The 23,930-nt window shown below is 37.5% G+C and overlaps 1 protein-coding gene across 2 annotated transcripts in view; it reads left to right on the plus strand.

Annotated features, from left to right (window-relative positions):
• NBEAL1 (neurobeachin like 1) overlaps nucleotides 1-23,930 on the plus strand; it is an 86,625-nt gene that overhangs the window by 22,936 nt on the left and 39,759 nt on the right. Inside the window, exons 3-15 of one of the 2 annotated variants that reach the window (XM_082483817.1) lie at nucleotides 5,019-5,180; nucleotides 6,533-6,614; nucleotides 6,803-6,930; nucleotides 8,983-9,065; nucleotides 11,321-11,406; nucleotides 12,973-13,279; nucleotides 14,210-14,316; nucleotides 17,786-17,872; nucleotides 19,314-19,397; nucleotides 20,931-21,029; nucleotides 21,135-21,715; nucleotides 23,018-23,150; nucleotides 23,758-23,877. In XM_082483817.1, coding sequence (XP_082339943.1) covers nucleotides 5,019-5,180; nucleotides 6,533-6,614; nucleotides 6,803-6,930; nucleotides 8,983-9,065; nucleotides 11,321-11,406; nucleotides 12,973-13,279; nucleotides 14,210-14,316; nucleotides 17,786-17,872; nucleotides 19,314-19,397; nucleotides 20,931-21,029; nucleotides 21,135-21,715; nucleotides 23,018-23,150; nucleotides 23,758-23,877 — 2,059 coding nt within the window. The remainder of the gene's footprint in view (nucleotides 1-5,018; nucleotides 5,181-6,532; nucleotides 6,615-6,802; nucleotides 6,931-8,982; nucleotides 9,066-11,320; nucleotides 11,407-12,972; nucleotides 13,280-14,209; nucleotides 14,317-17,785; nucleotides 17,873-19,313; nucleotides 19,398-20,930; nucleotides 21,030-21,134; nucleotides 21,716-23,017; nucleotides 23,151-23,757; nucleotides 23,878-23,930) is intronic. The other variant, XM_082483818.1, reaches the window with a different exon arrangement.

A 23,930-nucleotide genomic window follows, 5' to 3' on the forward strand; every position in this document is an offset into this window, starting at 1 on the left:
TTACCAATAAGCAAGACATTCAAATTAATTCTGTGCTCTTTCAGAAGATCTGTTTTCTTTGCAGTGTCAAAAATGCACCTCACTGTGTTTAGTTAAGGAAAAAAGTTTATCCTTTGATACAGGTTATCTTTAACATGCTATTTAATATTGAAATCTGAACAGTGGAAGAGAAGAATATCTTGGTACTTTGGGGGTTTTGAGTTTTTTTTTGGTTTATGTGTGTTCATGGTTTTGGGTTGTTTTTCTTTTTACAGCAACACAAAAGATAAAAACCAAACATGAAGCTTAGTTGCACACAATAGCAGCATCTTCATTGTGCTTAATGATGGTTTTGTGAGCATGAAAATAGTGTATTTTTCTGAGGTTAATGACAGGATTAGTGATTTAGTCTGGAAGAATAGGCCCATGTGGATTTAGACTCATTTGTGTAACAGATGTAGAGAAAATGTATCAAAACAACATAGGGATGAAGGCAGATCATTCCTGTTCTTTGATGGCTAGATTAAAAATTACACTGTTTGAGAGCAGATATTAGAATTAACAAAGAATTACAGTTTCTGCCTGATTTGCATTTGTGAGATAAACACTCATGAAAACTGGCATCTTCTCGGGGCTTGTCAATTTAGATTGCAGGCATTTACATTGTAGAACTGATACTGTTGAGCCTGAGAAAAAGAACAAGTAGGTCAGTGTGGAAACACCAAATGCTGATTTCCAGTGATTCTTCTCTTGCGGCCATAGGACTCTGTGGACTCAAGTTTTTTTTTTATGGAGTTGCTTATGAAATAATTATTTCTGTCTTTTGGTCTTGGAAATAATATATGATGCTAGCTGAAGTGAGAAACTGAGTGGACTAATACTTTTTTTTTTTCCTTATATAAGTCTTTATATGCTTTGCAGCGATATGCCTGAAGGACATTGTGTACCGAAGGGCAAATGCCAGGAAATAATGAGAAACTGTGTAGGGAGAAGAAAGCTTGTGCAGATTGCTGGACAAAACTAACCTTTTGGAAGACAGGCATGAAGTTTTGTGTCAATGTAAAACATATGGGTTTTTTTAGCATCCAAGAAACACCATTTAAGAAATCTAATGAAACTATATCAGTGTTTTTCTTTTTTCTTTTTTTTTTTTTTTTTATCCTGAAAGAAGGACTTTTAATTGGCACTGTCACTTGCTGATCTAACTGGTAAGAGTATTTCTTCTATAAATGAAAATATATAATTTCTTGAAATCTGCTTTGGAAATCTGAAAGATTCTGCATAGTGCAGAATTAAGAAATCTGGAAATATAGAGGATGAGTCTATCCAGTGGTATGATTTGACTGTATAAGTAGAGCTTATACAGTTATGCAGCTTATAGGCTTATACAGCTTCAGTTCTACCTCCATCTTTGTGCCATCTACTCTATATTTTTAAGTGAAATAGTTCATTAATGGTGTTTTCAATTATTTTACTGAAAAGGTGAGTCGATTTTACTGAAAAGGTGAAAACAGGTATGTTGACGGCTTTGAGCATTGAGCACAAAAGATTAGTGCACCTGTCTGTTCTTTCCCTAAAAGCATTTATTCATCTCATTTACCATGAAAAGGATAAAACCTTTACCAGCTGGTGGAAGGGGTTTTTTTTCCCCTCATTGAAGGAAAGGAATTGTCATTTGATTTAATACTTTTAGAAACAACAAAGGCCTCCAGAGTGTTGTCATGCTTTTTCTGCTTTTGGTTTGCATGATCTCGAGCAAAGGAGCTTAAAGGAAATTCATGCAAAGTACCATAGAAACCATACTTTGTTAACTTATTGACTTCAAACCCACATAAAAATGATGCGGGAGTCATGATAGGAATGTTGGTTACATGGCTTCATGGTTGTTGAAAAGTAAAGCCTGGTTTTCTGCAGCTTTTTGTTCCAGAGTGCTTAGCTCTGGCAGAGGGGAGGTTGAAAGTCCCAGTGTGTGAATTTGAGCTGTAATAGGTGAATATGATTTAGAGACTAATTTAACTTCCTTTCAAACACATGAGATGGCAGTTTATATTGCTGCATAGCCATGTTAACGTAATGCAAGGAAATTATAAATAAAAAGAACCCAATGTGTCCAGGTCTTTCTCATATTTTTGAGGTAGGGTACCAGCAGTCAAATAAGAACATTAGTTAAAGTATGATTTTTGAGATTTTTTTTTTTTCCCTTTTGCAATACTTAGTTTACATACCTAGTCTTGTTGGGAAAAATTGATACTATGTGTCCACAAATTTAACTTTTTGATTTTTGTGGTGATACAGTAGTAATTTTTTCTGGAGTGAAAAGAAGTTTGATTATTTATAAATATTTATATTTATTTATGTAGTCTGTAGTATATTCAGTTTGAGTAATCCCGATTAGTATTTTTTATGCCAGTTTTGCATAAGGCAGTAAATTCTCATGGGTTGTGCAATAGCACAGTCAGGCAGCTACTGCAGAGAAAACATTCTTTGGGACGTGAGGCATGAAGGGTATGCTGTTTGCTCTCTTGTAAAGCATTTTATGATCTTACTGAAAAAGACTTGTTGGCCATTTTAGGGAAATTACTTCTGGTTATATGAATTCAACTGTCAAAAATTATGGTCTTCCTTATACAGAGATGGTAGATTATCAGATTATGAAGACCATGCTTATAGTCCTAGAGGGTATGGATCTGCTGGCATGATGAGGGGTGAAGCTGCTATCACAGAAATTAAAATTTCTTTCTTGGCAGTTGTGTTGGAAAAAAGCAGTTGCTCTCAGTTTTGTGGTTAGTGTCTCTATCAGTTTAGGGCCTAAGCCCTACAAAATTTGTTTCAAAACTTTTGTAATCCCTTGAGATTCTAAATCCCAGGATCTGAAAAGCATATTGCACAACACTCTGAAGAGGCAAGGGAATGAACGGTATTTGGTCCTCTGTATATGTATAGATAACACTTGTTTTCTAGGACATGGGAGCTTGCTGTCACTTATACCTATCCAGTTGTTTTACTAAATTGGGTCTCAGTTTTTCCCTTCTATGTAGGATTCCTTTTCAACTTAGAAGCTAAACAATGTATTGTACCTGATTTCCCTCGAATAATTGGTATCACAGTGTTTACTGTCATTGTATTTCTTCACACTTTGTGCTGCTTATTCTTACAAAGACATATGTGTGCAAGTGTCGTATTAGTGAATTTTTGAGCTAGCTGAATTCTTTGTTTGTTGTAATTTCCCCCCTGGCTTTGGCCATGTTGCAGACTTTTGTAAGTTGTAAGGCTCTTGCTTGTGTCCTTTTCCTGCGTAGAGTTCATATAGAATGTGTCAGGGTAAAAAGCGGATGCCAAAGGCAAACTCTCTTTAAGCATGTGCAACAGTGGATAAACAGTCTTCATCCCAGAGAACGTTCCGACACATCTATATATTTCTATACTGTTGCTGGAATGGGTTTCTGTATGGCTGTTCCTGGAGCATTGGCTTAGCTACTGGTTTTATTTGTGATTTTTTTTTTTCCCTTCGTTTTTCTTTTCTTCTTTTGGTTTTTGCTGGTGTATTTCTAAAAATGTTTCAGTTTAGCAAAAACAATAGGCACGAATACCTAATGTTCTTTGGGGTCATGTCTGGCCTTGGTAGAGTTGTCACACTCGACATCAACACAACAGTGTTTTGTCTTCTAAAAATAATTAGATAGCAGAAAAAACCTATTTGCTGGGTTAATGATATCCAGAAACCAATAAGGATGGGTCAGCTTTTCATGCAAAATCAGTGTGCAGAGTCAAATGGATTTTTGAGAGCTCCTTCTCCTGCATGTTCAGACCCTGATTTTCAAGTCTTCCTTTGTTTAATCTTACTGTGAACAGTTTTCGTATTTGATCTTATTTTGTATGGCTTTTTGTAACTCATGTGAGACAGACATGAGATTCGCTGTTGATGAATACCAGCAGGGCTTCAATAACTGTTTAATAATTGGAATCTCATTTATTTGGACACTTTTAATCTTCAGTAGAAAGTTGAAAATGTTCCCCGTGTGTTTATTTTTCATGTTTCATTCTGTTGTGCCCATCCCTTTCCTTATTTAGGGATTTCCCAGGCTACCCGTTCACCTGCTGAAGATCATGCAATTTCTCTGTGACAATTAAGGTAGATCTTTGCATGGAGGAGCATTTAGGAATCCACTTAATGAATTTTTAACCCTTTTTTTTCCTCAATGTAGTTCATTTCTGGGAAAAGGAAGTTTGAGCTGGCATATTGTGACCAGGCATTTCACAGAATCACAGAATGGTAGGGGTTGGAAGGGACCTTTGGAGATCATCTAGTCTAATCCCCCCGCCAAAGTAGGTTCACCTAGAGGAGGTTGGACAGGAACACATCCAGGTGGGTTTTGAATATCTCCAGAGGAGATTCCACAACCACTCTGGGCAGCCTGTTCCAGTGCTCTGTCACCCTGGAAGTAAAGAAATTTTTCCTCATGTTGAGACAGAATTTCATGTGTTCCAGTTTGTGCCTGTTGCCCCTTGTCCTGTTGCTGGGCGCCACTGAAAAGAGTCTGGCCCCATCCTTGACACCCACCCTTTAGATATTTATAAGCGTTGATGAGATCCCCTCTAAGTCTTCTCTTCTCCAGGCTAAAGAGAACCAGGTCTCTCATCTTTTTCTCATAAGAGAGATGCTCCAGTCCACTGATCATCTTCGTAGCCCTCTGCTGGACTCTCTGCAGTAGTTCCTTGTCTTTCTTGAACTGAGGATCCCAGAACTGGACACAGCACTTCAGATGTGGCCTCACCAGGGCAGAGTAGAGGGGGAGGATGACCTCCCTCAAACTGCTGGCCACGCTTTTTAATGCACCCCAGGATGCCATTGGCCTTCTTGTCCACAAGGGCACATTGCTGCCTCATTCCCTTGTGGTTCATTGGAAAGTATTTGTAAGCCATCAGTTCAGTAACGTTTCTTATTGTGGTTTATTGGAACGCTATGGGAGAACTTTGAAATTGATTGGTAACACGTCATTTGCATGACAAACAATTTTGTATGTGTGTTTTCTCTTTAGGGTGGATGACATTCCTCCAGGAATATCGCTGCTTCCTGATAACATTCTTCAGGTCCTCAGGCTCCAGCTGTTACAGTGTGTCCAGAAAATGTCAGATGGACTAGAAGAGCAGCAGCAGGCTCTGTCACTTTTACTTGTGAAATTCTTTATCATCCTTTGCAGGTATTTGTTCTGATTGTTACCTCAGTGAGGCTATTGTTTTGTTTAAGAAATCTTGATACAGCCTATATAGTCTAATCACACATACAATGTGATTTGACACTTTCCAGTAGAAACAGAGAAATCCCACTTCTCACAGCCTTCAAAATAAAGGAAGAGGGAATAAAAGAGAAAGAAGGGAGCAATGTAATCATCTAGCAATAATGTTTGCCATGAGAAATAGAATAAAAGGGGATTAAACATTAAATTCCTTGTAATTCATAAGATATATCTATGGGAATTCAAGATACAGTGTACCTGGTATAAGAAATACTTCTAAAAGAAATGGCACACTCTAACAAGTGTTGGATGTGAAATAACTCAATAGAGAATTGTAGAGGAAGAACTATTTTGCATTCTTAACATGCTTATAATTCCATAAACAGCTTAGGAAACTGACTTATTACATTATTAATGCAACCGGCTTCCTTCTGAAACTTATGCTTTATTTTGTAATTCTTTTGAAGCAGGTGAACAAGCTGTTTTTAGAGATCTGTTCCTCACTATTTCTTCAATATTTTATTGCAAACTGCATTAAGAGAGGAAGGGGATAAAATATAATAGGGAATATCCTTTTCTGAGGAGTATTTGAAGCAGCTTTTTTGGGTCCTTCAGCTCTCCTTACCCCCGAAAAAATACAAAGGGCTGTAGACCAGTGTTTAAAGTATCCTGGAGTATTAAATATAAGCCAAGTAGATGGTGGCAGTGTGTTTCTGAATTACAAACTGTTGTCAGTCTTATTTAATTGCTGAAAAGTTCTCCTTATGTCATCACTTCAGTATCTGATCTTTGACTTGTCCTCAAGACTGAGAAATAACATGTGCTCACTATTTCTTTGTTGCTGTTGATTTATTTATGTTCTAAAAGAATTTATTAGAAGTTTGTTTTCCTTGGGAGCATTTAAAGTGAATAAAAGCTTCTAGGTAATATATTTGCTAAAGTTTTAGGAAGTGTGTGCACTAGTAATGTGGGAAAAGTGGAAGTTATTGTCTTTGTTATCAGATGCCATCTCTGAGCTTTCTATTTAGAGTGTCCTGGGAATCTGCTTAACCTCTGAAACCCCGAATTCCAGATAGAATTGGCCTACAGCATAGTGACTTGGGCCTTTCTTTTCCTTCCCATTAGAAGAAAACTTGTGAGCTCTGTTACTGTGACAGAAATAAACATTTGAGTACATGCAGTCTTTAGGAGAGTATTTTTGAAATGCTGATACACTTTTGTATGATTATAGACAGAATGTTAAAACAAACATTGTTTGAACTAGCCTCAAATGGTACACTGTGTACATTTCTGTGGTTTTTATGTTGTCTTCATAGAAATTTGGCTAATGTGGAGGAGATTGGGATGTGTTCATACATTAACCATGTTATCACCATGACTACGTTATACATTCAACAGGTATGTGGTTAACAATTCTCATCTGTTATTTTTTCCATCTGATGCTTCCTGCTCCTGCTTATGTGATCTGTTTTTTCAATAATAGTGTTGTGTGGGGAACAATTTGTGGGCTCAGAACTGTTCTGGAGGAGATCAAGATTAACTTTCAACTTCTAGAAATCTGACCACAGCTTGCTTTTCTTCCGCAGTTAAAAAGTAAAACAAAAGAAAAAGAAGTGGCAGATCAGACCCCCATAGAAGAATTTGTGAGACACGCATTGGCTTTTTGTGAAAGTCTCTACGATCCATATCGAAACTGGAGGCAACGAATTGCAGGGTACATGTGGACTGGGAGAGGATTATAAATACTGTGGTTTATGATAACCTTAGATAAACAATATGTAAAGTTTCTGACAGAACTAGTGCTGCCTGATGTCAAGCTAAAATAAAAATTAGTTACATGTATATTCTTCTGCTGTTGCATTTTACAACTGTCAGAATTAATAGCCTTGAGCATATGATACTGTGTTTTAGCTTCCCCCTCCCGAAGGTACACCTTTAGAATAGCATTAATGAAATAGTTTTTCCACCAGAATTGAAATCATGAAGCAGGCGTGCTTGAAACTGAACTTCATTGCCATCAAGGTTTTCAGAGTACTAATATATCCTGTTCCATTTAGTGGAAAGCTGAGTTGTGAGGCTTTTTGAAAGGTGGGAAGTGTAGAGAGCCAGGAAATGGGATTTCCGAGTTGCTTAATTTCTGTCGTTCTAGGCACAGTCTAGAAACTGCTAGTGATTCACTTTATCTGCTGTAAACAGGCTTTTCAGAGACCTCTTAGAAATTTCTATGAGGTCTTTTTCATGTACAGTTCTCCCTTATTACCCCCAAATGAATTACAGTAATGTTAAATGTACATAGTCTTGTATAGTTAATGTGTTTTTTCTGCTGCGTGTACAGGGGCTGAAGTTGTTTGCTCCTTGCTGCTGCCATTCAGAGCTGCTATTCCTCTAGGTCATCGATTTTATTTCCATCAGGACCATTTTTTTGGACCTGTGCATGCAAATAACTAAAGGCAAAGGCATAGAAGGGTCATATCTCATGTTACCTAGTCTTGTACAACCTCAGGTCCATTCTCACAGCAGACATTCTGTAGATTTAGCACAGCATTTGTGCTAGTTCTGTGACTTGCATTTGTGCAGCAAATCACTTGTACGACTCTGTACAGACAGAGTGAGGATTGTGTGAGCTGTGTATCTTGGCTGCTGGGTTTTTTTTGTAGCTCGAAACCTGCAGTATGCCATAATATTGCGTGGACTGCAGTTTTCATGAGGCTGTTAAGGAAACAAAAGGTAGTATTCTCAATAACAGCTTGAATCATTGTGCACAAAGTTTTAAGGAGCATATGAGGATCACAATTTCTGGTATTTTTGTGCAACAGGAGAATTCCCCTTTTCTAGGACAGTGCATGAATTGACACTAGTTCTCACATATGACCTGCCAGTGTACTGCTAAGCTGTTTTCAGATTTAGTGTAGGTAATGCCAGTACGTCACATAGTATCTTAGGTAGAGTATAAGTACTCAAAATCAGTAAATTTACAACCAATGAAGGTGCAGAGTTTGGCAATGCATCAATATCATCACACCACAGAAAAGTATTATGCTTTCTGAAACTGGATATGATTTAAATACCTTTTAAAAATTATAATATATTTACTGGTGGTCCAGAAGTTAAAACAGAATGAAAATTGAGGATATGCTAAGAGGTGTGTGTTTGTAACTGACCAGCATGAAGGTGCTTCTGTTTTCTCCTTTCAAAAACTGTCCCATTTTTCTAAACTGATGGAACAAGAAAGACAAAAGAAATGGGGTGGGCAGATCTTGTTGAATTAGGGCAAAAGAAGTTATTGAAGATGACAGTATAGATATGTTGTGTCTTCAAAAAGAAGTTTATGTGTACCGGTAGAATTATATCCCTTTAATTTGATGGTTGTTCCCCCCCTCAGTGAACCCATAGTAATGTTTTGTGCCCATTTCAAGTTACACGGTCAAGAAATTTGGCAGTCTAGCTGGTGCCTTAGTTACAATAAGCAAGGACTATGTCACAGATTGGTGTGTTTTGTTTTTTGTTTTTTTTTTTAAAAAAACTAAACCATATTGTAAAAAGTTAAGGTATTTCTAGGAGCAGAACAGTAAATACGAGATTAGCTGTGATTCATTTTTTCAGGATGAAATACTACTTTACTATTTTAATGCTGTAGGCAAAAGATAAATTCTGCCATGATTTTTGGCAGTGTTTTCTACTATGATGTCATAAATTAGTAAGTCAGTCATAAACAAAGGTATCATGTCTAATTTCTTTGGTGTATCTTTTTTTAATGTAATTGCAGACGTTTCCTTAGTACAGTTGAAAAGAGCAGACAGAAGTATAAACCAGCTTCCCTCACTGTTGAGTTTGTCCCTTTCTTTTACCGTAAGTATTATCACGGCATGTTTAAAAACAGTCATTTTTGGAGGAGTGAAAGTACTGATTACAAGTTATTTTCCCCAAAGAATGCCTGATAAATGTAAAAGCCCCTTACTCACTTTCTGAGGCTGAATGAAGTGGGTTGCTTTGTTTTCTTGTTTTTTTGCTGTGAGCGTCACCATCTTGCCATTCTTACTCATCTGTAAGATGAAAGCCTTGTTTTCTTCAGACTTTCTTTCAGTGCCTAACATGGTTTAATAGGGTTGGTTCTGTGAATTGCCAACTTTCCCATTTATTAGGGTACATACACGGTTTGGACTAAGATCCCTGTAGCAACTGTAATGATAACTTGCATGGAAAAATAATCTTAGGAAAGTGTTCGTGCATTTTTGTCTCTTAATATGATTTAATAGCTAGAAAGAAGGAAACTCTGTGCCATCTAACTAGCAAATGCTCCTTGGACTGCAGTTTGGGAAACTACTCTGTTTTGTGTCTGGTTAAGTCATTAAATATCATGATGGCTACTTTGGCATTCATGTGTTCTTACAATTACAGATTGGCTGTGTGGAAAACGAGGACTTATGTGGCCATGTTCTGTACTTAAATCTTGGGAAGGTGGGATGCCCAGCTAGTTTGCCAGTGTAGCACACCAAAGTGCTAGTGCCAACAGAAGTAAAGCAGCAGGAATATGCTGGGGGGTGGGGACATGCGTGAAATCATTCCTTTTTGCAGCTATGCATTTACTCAGCTTTAATTGAAAATAAAAAGTGAAGGTTCTATTCCCAGAGTAGTAGCATTTATGAATTTAGTTTCTCTAGGTTTAAGTCACATAGTCCTCCTGTTCCTCAAGATTCCTTGTCTGTGTATGTAAAATAAGCTAGTTGCCAAAATGATCAAAGAGTTGATGCCAGTAAAATGCCATTATCTTTGTGCCAGAGCACTCTAAAAGCTGGTACTGAGGAATGCCGTCTGCAGATTCTCCCCTCCCCATTCAACGCATTGCACTCTGAGCTACAAGAGTACCAGTTAGCTGGCAGACAGTCATCTGCTGGTTGGCCAACTGGCAAGAAAGACAGAACAAAAAAATGCTGAGCATGTGGTTTAGACATTCTGCCATGGCAGCACTAATTTGAGGCTTTTTTGGTCTACTCGGCCTAATGATGTATTCACAATCTGCTAGGTACTGCTCTTTTGAATTTGTCTGGGGTTCCGCAAAAGATTCAGAGGCTAAAATTCAAGGGAGTGGTGGGACTAGCAGACCAACAGTGTGATCATCTAAGCCTTGTTTCCTTTGAAGACTGGATTTTGAAAAATAAAAAAAAGCCGTGTAGTTTTCTTTTAAAACAGGCTTATACATTCAGTATATAGTCAGAAATCTTACTTGCCAATAATTGGTAACTATCTTAAAGGTTATATTATTTTAAGGAATATTAAATTCTTGCATTTTCAGTTTCTATTATTTGTTTAAAATCTCACTTTTTACAAATCTGAGTCATTATCAATTCTATCTCATAAAGTATTTGGAAGTTTTATGATAGTTAATTAAAAAAAATACTTTGTTGCAGCTACTTTGAGTCTAGTTTTATTGCTATAGCAACAATATCCAGGATGTATCTATTGCTAAGAAGAGTTCCTGAGGCTGTTTATAGCTAATTTATATCAGATATGGCATGAGAAGTGATGCAAGATAATTGTTTTTAGAGATTATTGCTAGAAAGGTTACAGACCTGCACAGGCTTCCCTGGGAAGTTTGGCTTAAAGGGAGCAAGCTCAGGGACTGTTTTTCTGAGCTGCCTTCACTGCATATGGCATTAGACTTTCTGTGCCAAAATTTCTCTAATCTTTGTCATGTTTGCTAACTGCTTGCGTGTTAGCACATCCTTCTGTTTCTCATTAGAACGGACAAAATGGGCTCATTTTACACTATGGATTGGGTCAACAGTTGTTGTATGTCTATAGTTCTGTCAACCTGCATGAAAAATTTTATGTAAGCTGGAAGTCTGGTCCTGTGAATTCCTGATAAATGTGGTCTTGTTGTGTTACTTCAATAATGCTGGAATTGATGTGTTTGTGTCTGATTTATGTAAAAGAAAGTGGAGATTATGTAGTTGAATTTTTTTTTTCAATTTGCATGATGACAGGGAGTAGAGGAGGTGTTTTTATTATTTTGTTTATTGGTGGTTTTTTTTGAGAGGCAAAACTTCGTACAATTTACATGACCAAAGTAAGGAATAATTCTCCTTTGTATTTACTCCAATCAGAATGCTTTCAAGAAAGTGAACATCTCAAAGAAAGCCTAAAATGTTGTCTGCTACATCTCTTTGGAGCTATTGTAGCTGGTGGTCAGGTAAGGATTTTCTAAACTCTTTCCAGTTGCTGAAGCCTCCAAATGCCTGTTTATTGTTTAAGGCCTATAAATAATCTATAACGCATAAATGAGAAGAATTTATTATTGACTATGAATTGTTTGCTTGTCTTATGAAGTTTGGGGTCTTTCTGTGCAATAGTATCTAAATGCTAAAAGCTAGGTCCTGCTTTCAAGTAACAGTAGAAATTTGCTGTCTATAATAACTACACATTCATATGAACTTACTGTTACAGTTTCACATCATAAAGAAAAAATGTGGGTAACTGGATTAGGAATTTTCACCTGCAAAGATGTAAGTTTTATATCAACACATGAAATTCATCTAGCTTACTTTGCAGTGTTGGAAGTAAGCTGTTTCAGTAAGAGGCACAGGGCCTTTATAGCTTGGAAGATGTTTAAAACGTTTGGAAGAATGTGAAGAAAAGAGGGTGTTCATCATCAGCAAAGCAAACATCCACTGTCTTGGCTGACTGTAATGTGCTGCTTAGTCTGGTCACAAGCAAATGTTACTTCTGATGATCCAGAAGAGAGAGCATTTTTTAAATGTTATCAGGATCAGCAAAGCCAGGCACTGCTCCACCAGGGAAGGCAAGCTGAGACTGAGCATGATGACCAGGTGGGCAGAGGCAGTTGACCTCACTGGCTAACGATGCGGTCTCACTATACCTGAACAAGGTGATCTGAGCAGGTCTGGTGGTAGTCAGAATCAACTGGCACAGATCACAAGTCTGTAGTGATGAAGCCTGAGATCAAGCCAGAAAGTCTAGTCAGCATCTCAGGGTGGGGATTTGGTCTCGTGATGGTGGCTAGGGTCAGTCAAGAGTCCAGTGGTTGCCAGGCCCATCCATAGTGATGAGGCAGGTCTAAGGTCAAGCTGGACAGTCAAGTCTGTGGGTCAGGTTCGAGACAGTACTGGGCTAGGCATGGGCATGACTGCAGCATAGCTCAGGAAGGTAAAAGGTTGAGAGCTGCAGCTTGAATGCAGCTCCCTAGAGAAGGCAGGGAGCCTCTGACAAGGCTTCTCAAAGCTCTCTGTGAGGCTGGGCTCCTGCCCCAGATGTAAGGTGGCCCTGAGCCTATGCAGTCAGACCCCCAGGAAGAGAGGTGAGGGAAATGCACTCAGGGCCCAGACAAATGTCTGCTAATTATTATTTTCTTTTCAAAAACCTTAAAATATCATGAATCTCATGATCTAAAATGAAAATTCAAGTGAACGTTTACCTAGAATTAACAGTTTATCAAGGCTACCCTATAAGAATTTTGTAACATGCATTTAAATTATATTTCCTTTTCCCTATAAGCATTCCCTTGAAAAAGAAAGCCTAGTTAAGTGAACAGGATGGGATACATTTCATCTGTAGCCATCAATATAATACAAGTAGAATATTTCATATTTATTTAACAATTACATGGCATTAACAGACGTAATAATGCGTGTTGCATGATTCAGATAACTCAGAAACTGCTGGTTTGAAGATAATGGATTTTATTTGTTTATTTAGTATTACTTTTTGCTTAATCACTTTTTTCTTCTGTGGGTTTCAGAGGAATGCTCTTCAAGCAGTATCTCCTGCCACCATGGAAGTCTTGATGCGTGTTTTAGCAGACTGTGACAACTGGGATGACAGGAACCCTGAGGAAGTGAGCAGGAAGGCAGAGCTGACTCTGAAGTGCCTGACAGAAGTTGTCCATATCCTTCTAACCAGCAGCTCTGACCAGCGGCAAGTGGAGACGAGTACAATATTGGAGAACTATTTCAAGTTACTTAATTCAGACCATTCAGCTTTACCTAATCCAAGGCGATGCAGGCAGTGGGAGAGCAAGTTCATAGCACTACAAATCCAAATGCTGAGTGAGTACCCTATTGTGCAGTTTCTTTAAATATCTCTTGATAACGACTCCGAAGCAAGTCATGATTGAACCATGATAGTAATGTAACTGAACATTCTACCAAAAAACCTTCACTTGGCTAACCAATTGAAAAATTTCAAACATTTCTTCATTGACACTACTTTAGATGTATTCTTGTTTAATCATACACTACACCATTTAATCATAGTGTCAAGGTTCATGGACTGCCAGTCTCCGTTAAAAAAAAAAAGGCAAACTTTTGCTAGGCAACAGCTGACACTCATCAGCACCTTAATAATTGCAGAATAAGATGGGTCTGTAATAAAATAGTGGCTGTTTTGTGATAGTTTGCTTTTCAGAAGGCATTATTGTAAACATTGGCCAAAGCTGATGGTCTGAAACAGTGGGGTTTAAGTCATTAGATTAGAATTCAGGACTTGGAGTTTTTTCCACTTTGGTGTACAGAATGGGAAATATAAATAAAGGTATTTCTTTTCCTAAACTTCCAAGAACACTGAAGGATAGTACTGAGGCAATAAAGAATGCTTGTAGTGTAAGGAATGTATAGAATGCAGAGTAATTGCTTGATGAGGAAGCAAATGTTTGTGTGCTTTAAATAAAAGGCGTGCTGCTTATGTACTCACAAGTGGTCATGACTTTAAAAAGAGCCCCAAAGCAATCAGATATTTGGTAGCTGAATTTTTCTCCAGATATAGTAGGTTAAGTGATAATTTTTACAGCATCAAAATGTTTAGCTTTAGGCCTAGTGCTCTGTGCTAAAAACGCATGTCATTCATGATCAAAGAATTCATAGCATATAGTTTGTTGTATATTTTTTCCCCCCATGTTTGTTGTGTAATGTGTAGAAAAAATGCTTGATGGATTTGGGAAGTGTTTTGTCTTTGATGCCAGTTCTGTTTTAATTTTATAGATACCATCACAGCCATGTTAGACTGCACAGATAGGCCTGTTCTGCAGGCAATTTTCCTTAACAGTAACTGCTTTGAGCATCTCATTCGACTGTTGCAGAACTGCAAGGTAAATTTTCCCTTATCAAGCACAACTTAACAAAACTTGTCTTGTAATATTGCAGGTATATCAATTACCTTTATACCATCCTTCTGAATTAGATGTAATTTTATCGTGTCTACATACTGGAAGTAAAACTTTGCATCAGTTAGAGCTACTAATGCCATGAAAGACCTGAAAGATCCAGGTTGCTCTAAAATCTTTTTATTTCTGATGAAGTAGAGGTGTCTATTGTCTGTCTTGTGGTTAAAGCAACAAATGCTTATTTTGAGTCCTGAGCAAAATACCTTTACAGACCCCACTCAGTCTGAAAATCTGTCAGGGTTGTTACTGGAATCAGTCCTGTCCCTCATTTCCCCTCCCCCCTTTATTTTTTGTTTTGGTTTGTTTTTTACTAGTCTGTCACTATATTGCTAGGAAGTTACAACTGCTTACAACTGCTGCCAGATGGAGGTCTGAATTCTAATTTCAGAGGCATATTTTTCCATTTAAAAAAAACCTTGCTGGTGTGCCTTTGTAAGTGTTTCAAAATATTTGAGTCTTGTGTAGCTGACATAAAACATGAGCTCAAGCTGTTACAAATGTTCTTTGATTGTTCTTCCACATAGGATTTAGTGTTTATATAGATGTTGTTTTTTAGTCTCAATCCCTGATGGTCATGATTTGCAATCTAGTGTCTCCCACTGATTGCTTTGTAGATTTCATTTTTCCCTGTCCAAAAACCAACACAGGTATGATGTAACTCTGTGGAATATTATATTTCTCTTTTTGTGATATGTTGGTGGCGTAGCTATTTTGAGCTCTTCTAATGCTAGATAATTTAATGCTAGCTACAGTATGCAATTTGATTCAAATCCATTTAGATTTTGAATTAGAACATATTTCAGTGCACTGATATATTAAAATACATGTGTTTGGATTATGTCTTAACTGTAGTTATAATCAGTGGCAGAATGCCAACTGACAAGTGTTTTGAATAGTGTTTGTAGTTTTTTATCTCCTTCTGAAAATACATTGTTCGACCTTTCCATTCTCCTCCTCTGTTTGGGAATCTGCCTATTTTTGTACTGACCTTGTACTGTATCAGAAATTTCTTTTTTAGTTTCTTCTTAAATCATCAAGCAGTGTGATGTTTACTTGTTCCTGGAGACTCTAGCTATGTTCCTGCTCTCATATAAAAAAGTGGTGAAACTTAAGAAAGCAGGGACAGCTATTCTATTTTTGCAGCTTGCTCTTTTTATTTCTATTCTGCCTGTATGTATGTATGTCATAAGGTATGCTCTTCTGAGGGTTTTTTCCTGTGATACAGCCTCACATATTACTGTGATTAGTTGGATATCTCTGTTGCCAGTTTGCTACATAGTGGGTGGTTTTTTAACCTTTCACAGTCAAAATACCCCCAAAGATCTGAAGCGGGGAGAGAGTGGAAGCTGGGAAGGTGTTGTATATTTATATTTTCCAATATACTGTATCTCCATTCTTTTTCAAAGCCAAATAGCAAAGATTAATTTAGCTGTGGGATTAGATTTTGCCTTATTAGCTGGGGGTGGAGACCCTATTTCTAGGTATTTTTTATTTACTTATGAAAATCTTGCTACTGGGGTCACCAGCAAGCTGTGTAAAGCGCATTCAGCAGCTCTGCAGATAGCAGGTGAGTCCATACGAAACTCAGGAAGCTGTTTTGCAAATTTGAAGTGCAAGAAATTTCCATGGGAAGGAGGGAGTAAACAAAATCCATACTGCTATTTTTGCTATAGATATCCTAAAGATCTTTGGATATTCAAGGCCATACTTCTAGATGTACTTCCTAGTCATTTGCAGTTCAACAATCTTCTAAAACTTAAATCTTTCTTTTCATATTTGCTGGTTTTAAGGCTTATGAGCCCACTGTCTTCCCTAAACTATGCTCTAGGGTTACAGATTTGCACAAAACCTTTTCAAAACTGCTCGGTTAAGTTTTAATGATCTGAAAGTTGCTTTTTGCCTGTGACGTCCAAAAAGGACTGTACTTCAGGGGTATCAGGAAGTGTTTATTCTGTAGTGAGTCATTTAATAAGCTGCTTTGCCAGTCCTGAATCTTTTCTCATTTATTAAACTCTCTTAGAAGACAGACTTTGAGCAAAGCACAATGACCTCTAGCAGTATGACTGGTTAAAAAAGATTATTATTTTCTAAACAGCTTTTAAATAGAAGAATTAAAACCATATGGACATTGTAATAAAACCTATTTTTCCATTTTACATGTGTCATCAGAATTAAGTAACCCATATGAAAAATTTGGGTTTTTTTTTGCATGTCTGCATTTGCTTCTGTTTAATGTTCTTATTTCCACTTGTTAACGTTATAATCCTCTGAGTCATATTATAATTATTTTGCAGTGTTAAGTGCTCTTGACTGTGATGTACCTTTCAAAATGACTTGTGTTTCTAACTATGTGCTTTCGCACCTGTGTGAGTCAAAGTATTATCTTGAGCGTTGTCCTTCTGTTTACCCTAATTTATGGAAGTTAATTTCTCAGGTTGATCCTCTTCAGAGAGACTACCTAGCAGATAACGGAACAAAATTTATGAGGGGAAAAAAAAAAAAAAGACAAATGCTTAGTTTTTACCCACTAAAGGAAAATGGTGTTCCTTTTTTTTTTTTCTTTTTTTGAAGGGACTTTTAAAACTTTTTGATCAAGAATTTTTCTAACACCTCAACAGAATGTAAAAACAGAAGATGATAAATTTTAGTCCTGATTTGGTTACAGCTAAACTTTGCACACAAAGTGACTGCAATCTCTTATGAAGATATTTGGGTGAGCTTTAAACTTGCAAATTCAGGAACTGACAAGGAATCCAGCTACTATATGCAGAGCAGTTTCTTAGCTGAAGATGCAATATAGGTGTATGTTTGATTTAAAGCTATTTACAACCTGTCTGATTCTTAGGATGATGGCAGAGATGTTTTACCCTTCTTCCTGTCCTAGACACTATGTGCTGCAGAAATGCTGTTGCTGTTTGAAGATGAAAATATTCTGTCTAGGTGTCTTCAGCATTCACCTAGGATGAAACAAGTGGAGAATGGTGAAACATCTGTATCCATTTCTTTGCTAATGCTCCACTGTTGTTTTTATTTCTTACAAGTAAATTTTTGAGAACCTCCCGTCATGTTGCATATTGTAAATGAAAACATGGTTGCTAGGCCAGTGACTATGATAAATTCCAGATAGATCTGTTTCTTTGTCTCAGCAATTACATATTTTCATTTAATTCTGGGGGGGAAGTGATTACTATTTAGCAAAAATAGAATGTAATCTTCAGTATTGTAAGAATTAACAGAAAACTAATATTAATGGAGCATTTGTGTCTCACCAGTGTGAGAATTACTTTTTTCTTTTTGTATGTGAAATGCAAATCCAAGGCAGCCTCCACAGGTTTGGCTGCAGGTAACTGTTTAATGCAATTCTTTCCATTATTCTTGTCTCTGTTTCTAACAGCTGTTTTTAAATGCTAACAATAAAGTGGCAGACAAGAGTGAGAAAGACCTTGCCAACAAATTACTGACAGAAATGAATGAGGACCAGGTACCTACCTAACCTGTATTTTGCTTCAGTTGAAGTCAAGGCACAATCACAGGAAAATTGATTCCTGTGCTTCACCTTAACCATCCTCGTTAAGCCTGCTGCAGCAAGATGAACTTGTGTTGCTGCACACATCAGTATTTCCTGTCTCTGGAAAATAATTTTTCTGGCTAACCTATTCAATTCAACCTCAGTTTTATTTGTCTGCTTCAAGTTGCAGATACTTGCAATAGAAAAAGCTTCAGTTATGCTTCTTTTAAGGAAAAGGTGAAGTACATGAGTGGAATCCAAATAAATTCTGTCAACCTGGTGGTGATTTTTTTTTCTCCTCCCTTTCCTCTTTTTTGCTTCTTTGTCTCAGCACTGTGGTGTTTTGGATTCTGGGGCCTTGTTTGTGAATCTCAATGGTTGTATTTGATGTCCTGATTCTTTGCTTGTCATCAAGAACAGATGTTCACAAAACAATGGACAGGCTGAATCAGGGAGGTAGGAATAGCCTGTTGCTTTAATTTTTCCCAAAATATTGTGAAGAGTTTCAAATGCAAATTGTTGTTGTATTAATTTTATAGTAGAATGATTTGTTCTGATTGAAAATGTAAAGAAATGCTAAATACAAGGTATGGGAATCTACAAATTGTGATTCTAACTAATAGCTTTGGCTTTTTTAGAAACTCAGTGCGACACTAACGGCATGTAAATATTTCTTCACATCTAACACTGTCTTTGATTCTTGATGTTTCATTTTTGCAATATGTTTGATATGCATATGATATTTCAGATACGATGAAACAGTATGTATGTTTGCGCAGTTTTGCTAAATAGGTTTACTGATAGTGTTCCAAAGTTTTTTTTTGTCCTTGAAACCACCATGGAAATATCAATATAAACAAAAATTATAGGAAAAAAACCCTCAAAAGATGACTTAAATTGGAAAAAGAGATGTTGATCAATGTGATGAGGCTATGGGTGAGGCAGCCACCTTAGCGTGCTCGTGTGACTTCTCTCTTATAATTTGTGTGTGTGTGTGTGTGTGTTGCATTGGCGTGTAGGGGCTTGAAAAAGAAAACTTTATATGAACTGCAGGTGCCTGATTGACCGGCAGCACACACACACATACTGCAAGAGGTTTCCTAATTTGTTTTCCTCCCTCCCTCTTGAGGTTGTCCATTAGCCGCATGAGGAAAACCTGTTTGTCCATCAGAATATTTGAAGTGCAGTGTGTGTTGTGAATGCTTCTCTCCTCTTGAAGTATGTGGCTAGTTGTCTACTGTTATGTGATTCCTTGTAAGCCATGGGGTTACGATATCTTGACTGGTGGGGAGATGATTTTTGAAGCATGTTAGCAAACTTGTCGTTTTCCTCCTAGCAGGAGGGCACAGTATAGATTTTGGAGCTGAACTGTCTTTGTGCACTTGTATACAACTTCTGTACCTGCTACTTTCAGATGTTTCAGGGACACCTAGACCGCTTGGCAGTATCAACCATTCAAGCCCTCACAGCAGTAATGCACAAGTCTCCAGCTGCTAAGGTAACTGTATATGCAGAGGTCTGTTTGCAGTAGGTTTTTCGATGTTGTTCCTAGTTAGTGTTTTTATCACAATAACTTGATGAATCTTGCTAATGAAGATGAGCAGATTGTGGTCACGCATTTCTGCCAGATAGGAATACCTGATTAGCATCTCTTATCCCTTTATATGTGTCTAATGGCTGGACACTGAGCCATCTTTCTATCAAAACTGGAAGATCAGAATGTTAATGGCAGTTGGAACCTTTGTAAAGGAATTACATCATTACTTGTCCCAGAATATGTGGGGTAGACTTAATGGGTATTTGCAGGAATTTTCAGGCAGGAGTTTGTGTTGTAGTTTTATCATGGCTTTAAACTAACCCAGGATGGTATTGAGTTCCAAATAGTGTTCTTGCCATTCCCCTGCCATTCCTTTGTAGTTGTTATTGTGGTTTGAAAAATGGATAGGTTGTGATTAGTTTATGAATCTGACTGGAAGCTATGCCCACAGGAAAATAGTGTATTTATTCTTAGATTGCTGAGTTCATTAGATTCACACTGTGGTTGAATGATTCCCTAGTCTTGGCACAGGGAAAGGGATGTGGCTGCACAGTGGAGGCTAAAGGAAGAGTGGGAGTCATCTGATTTGGTTGCTACTTGCAGTACAGTCTGAGTGAGAAACGACAGGGTCAATTATGCTCCTCCAGAGCATTACTCAGAGTGCTTATTTCTCCACTGACTCTGGAAAGCCTGGGAAGAGTTATATGTTGGAGGTGGGGACTGGCTGTGATTCACAAAGGGTCAGTAAAGTTTTCAATTGTACTTCCAGTGCAGCATATGTATTTTTTTCTTACTGTATTTACTTAAGCAATCATCTTGCTTCTGCTGACAGATTCATCCTTTTTTAAGAAAAAAAAAAAAAGTTAATTTCAGTGCAGAATACAGCCGGCAGAAGACTATCCATTCCATATGATGTGTTGGCTGTTTTCTCACTTAACCATAAATGGATGCTACAGTTTGGATTTTACTGCTTGATTATTTTTTTTCTTAATGTAAAATCAATTATTTTTCACAAAAACTTTCTTGAAACACTTTTCTAATTTTTGAAGTGTTTAGGATGAGTGGGTTTTAATCAAGCTGGTCTAGGTAAATCTTTCACTCAAAAATTAATATCTGAATACTTCTAATTCTCAATGTAATCACCTCATTTCATGCTATCGTTTTCATTTAAAAATTAAGATATTACTATTTTGTGATAGAATTAACATTTTTATTATACCAAAGCAATTATATTCTTGTATAGGTAATTATTAAAATATAACTTTGATCTTTTATTTATTTATCTGCATGCTGCAGTGAGATCCTTCTTATCTGCAGCATGCTAGAGGTAGCACAATGGACACATTATCAAAAAGAGATTTCTAGCCTGTAAAGTATTGCTCTTGCATTGTAATTATTTTGTGTCTAACATTGCGTTAAATTAGAACCTGCTGCAGTAGATGAGCAATTTTTGTCCATTTTATTTGTTAGTGAGACTGGGATTTTTATCCTCAGGAGGTCTTCAAGGAGAGGATTGGTTATTCACACATATATGAGGTACTAAAATCACTGGGTCAGCCCTCACGGGAATTGCTGGAAGAACTCATGAATATGGTGAGATGTGCTTGCTTTGAATGCTCAAACACTTACATTTTTTTCAACAGTACTTCTAGCCCTATTGTATTGTATTTCATGTCTGAGTTCTCTGCTGTTTTTCAGGCTGTTGAAGGTGACCACATGGCGGTTGGGATACTAGGCATTAGTAATGTCCAGCCTTTATTGCTGCTTATCCAGTGGCTTCCAGAACTAGAATCACATGACCTGCAGATTTTCATCTCAAATTGGTTGAGGCGAATCTGCTGTATTAACAGACAGAGTCGTGCCACGTGTGTCAATGCGAACATGGTCATCCGTATCATTGAGACACTAAATTCCCACTCCGCACTCCATTGTACTTGTGCAGAGAACCTGATTGCCATTCTAGGCTCTTTGGGGAGCCAGTCAATGGGCTCAGAAGAGCTGCTCCAATTAATACGGCTCCTGAGGACTGAGGAACCAAAACGAGCTCACCCCTATGTTGTTCCAGTGATGCGAGCCATTCTAGCAATGGCCCGGAAGCAGGGCATGGCTAGTGCCTTGCAGTATTTCAACTTGTACCACAGCATGGCTGGAATTGCTGTTCCATCAATTCATAAGTGGCCGGGCTCTGCATTTTCTTTCAACGCTTGGCTCTGCCTTGACCAGGACCGCGTGGACCCTAGCACGACTAGCAAAAGTGGCAAGAGGAAGCAACTCTATAGGTATAGTTACTATAACTACTTCAACAGCACAAATCTTGGTCAACTGTTCCCTGTGGCATATGGTACCCTATGACATGTGGTACTTCTCCTTATCTTTGTAGAATGCAATATATAGCGCTTAGTTTGTGAAACAGAGCAGTTTCATCTGCCACCAGAGCCAGGCTGTTTTACAGAAATAAGCATGTAGTTTCTCAGTTATAATGCTTTCTTGTCTATAGTTTCAATACCTATAACTCCAAATTGTGTTCAGGTTCATAGCTTAAACAAACAAACAAATCAGTAACAACAAAAAGAAGTGGGGGGAAAAAAACCAACACCCCAAAACAGAACGCTGTTTCCTGTAAAGATAATGAAATCTGTTTCCTATATGAAAGTATGATGAAAAGGACACCTTCATTTGCTTAAATAGTAGACATTGACTTGGATGGTTCTTGATATAATTTAACTTTCTGGGTGCTAACATTCAGCAGCAAACAAAATGCAGTTTGGGGGAATACTAGTTGAAGCATTTCTTGCTCCCTTCAGTCTATTTTACTGCACTGCAGTTTCAGGGAAATGTTGAAGAATGCAATTCTAGTCATAACAGAATTAGTATTTTCAAAACCCCTGTATCTTAGAGTGTTACTTTGGTTTATTAATAACCGTGGTGGCAGGTGGAGATCCCTTGGGTTTCTGTGACTGCCCTACATATTTGTATAGCACAGCCCTGATCAACTGCCACAACACTGTTTCCAGAGTTTGTCAGTGTGTCCCACTAAAGATCTTGAGTAGACTGTAGTTCTAGAAAACTGGGGTTCGCAATTTATATATAATTTTTGTATTCAAATGCTTAAAAAATGAAAGGTTTCTCAATATTGGCAGCTTTACCAGGGGTTGACAGACACAATTTAATTGATAGAAAACAGCACAGGTTGCAGACCAGTCTCTTTTTTATTACAATATTGTAGCTTCCAGAGACTGCAGCAGGCAAGATTTTGCAACGGAACCAGCTTAAGCTGTGTAGGTCGAACTGAAGCCTTATTTGTTGTGACCAAGGTTATGTTTTCATGTAAAAGATGGATGGCTACAAGCTGTTTTGAGATCACATTTGGCCTGTGTGTCCTGTGCCTTGGAGTCCTTTCCTTGAGGCAGTTCATCTTTGGGGTTTTTTTTTTGAAACAAGAGTAACAGCCAGTCAAATACTGGACCAGTGACAAATGGCTTAAGTTGGTTGTCTCCTTAGTGAATGCACTGTTAGGTGATTTCCAGTAGTTTTGATGAAGTAAGTCCTTGATTGTGTGTTTTGCTGTCTTTTTCCTGTAGCTTTTTTACAGGAAGTGGTATGGGTTTTGAAGCATTTATTACATACTCTGGTGTATTGGTGGTTGCAGTTTGCACAAAGAGGGAATATGCAACAGTGATGCTGCCTGACCATTGTTTTTTTGACTCTCTCTGGGTAAGATTTGATACTGAAAAACACTTTGTTTAGGATAGTAATGTTAGCTCAGAAGTCGAAGTTCACTTTTTTGGTTGTGTTACAAATGGTCTATTTTATCATATTTAAACAATTTATTGTGTAAGAACAGATCTAATCTCAAATAATGCAAGCAATTTCCATGTAGATTAGTGGTTGATTGAGTTAAATTATGCCTATGTTAGACATTTGTTATTGACAGTCTGGTTACAGCATTGTGCCTAGAGATTTTTTTAACATGCAGATTTTTTTATATTAAATTGTAACAAGCATATGTGGCTGTGGTGCTCTGTGAATGAGTAAAATGTGCTACTGTGTTTCTGCCTTGCCTTTTTCTATTTCCATACTTAAGGACTGATGTGCATTATCATGAAAGAGCTGTATCTCTTTCCCTTCTAAAACCTGTTTACATGTAAACTACCTTAAAATGGAAGCCACTTATAAGTGGTCTTATCTATTGGTTGATGCTTTGGATTTATTTTCTTAAGTGGTTTAATCACAAGATTAATAGAGATGAAGTTAAGTATTTCCATACAGTAATTTCACTGTTTTTTAATAATGACTTAATTATTTTATATTGCTTAACCAGCACAACATAACTATTGTTCACATGCCTGGAAAGAGGCCCTTTGGTCAGAGCCTTGTGTACATCTATGTCAATGGACAGCAGAAGGTCTCTGCTCCACTTCGATTCCCTGCCATGAATGAAGTAAGTTTGCCTTCTGAGTCATACCCCTGTCCTGATGAGCTCTCATAGAACAA

Source organism: Vanellus vanellus, assembly GCF_965231255.1.
Source record: "Vanellus vanellus genome assembly, chromosome: 5".
In the NCBI taxonomy this organism is placed as follows: domain Eukaryota; kingdom Metazoa; phylum Chordata; class Aves; order Charadriiformes; family Charadriidae; genus Vanellus; species Vanellus vanellus.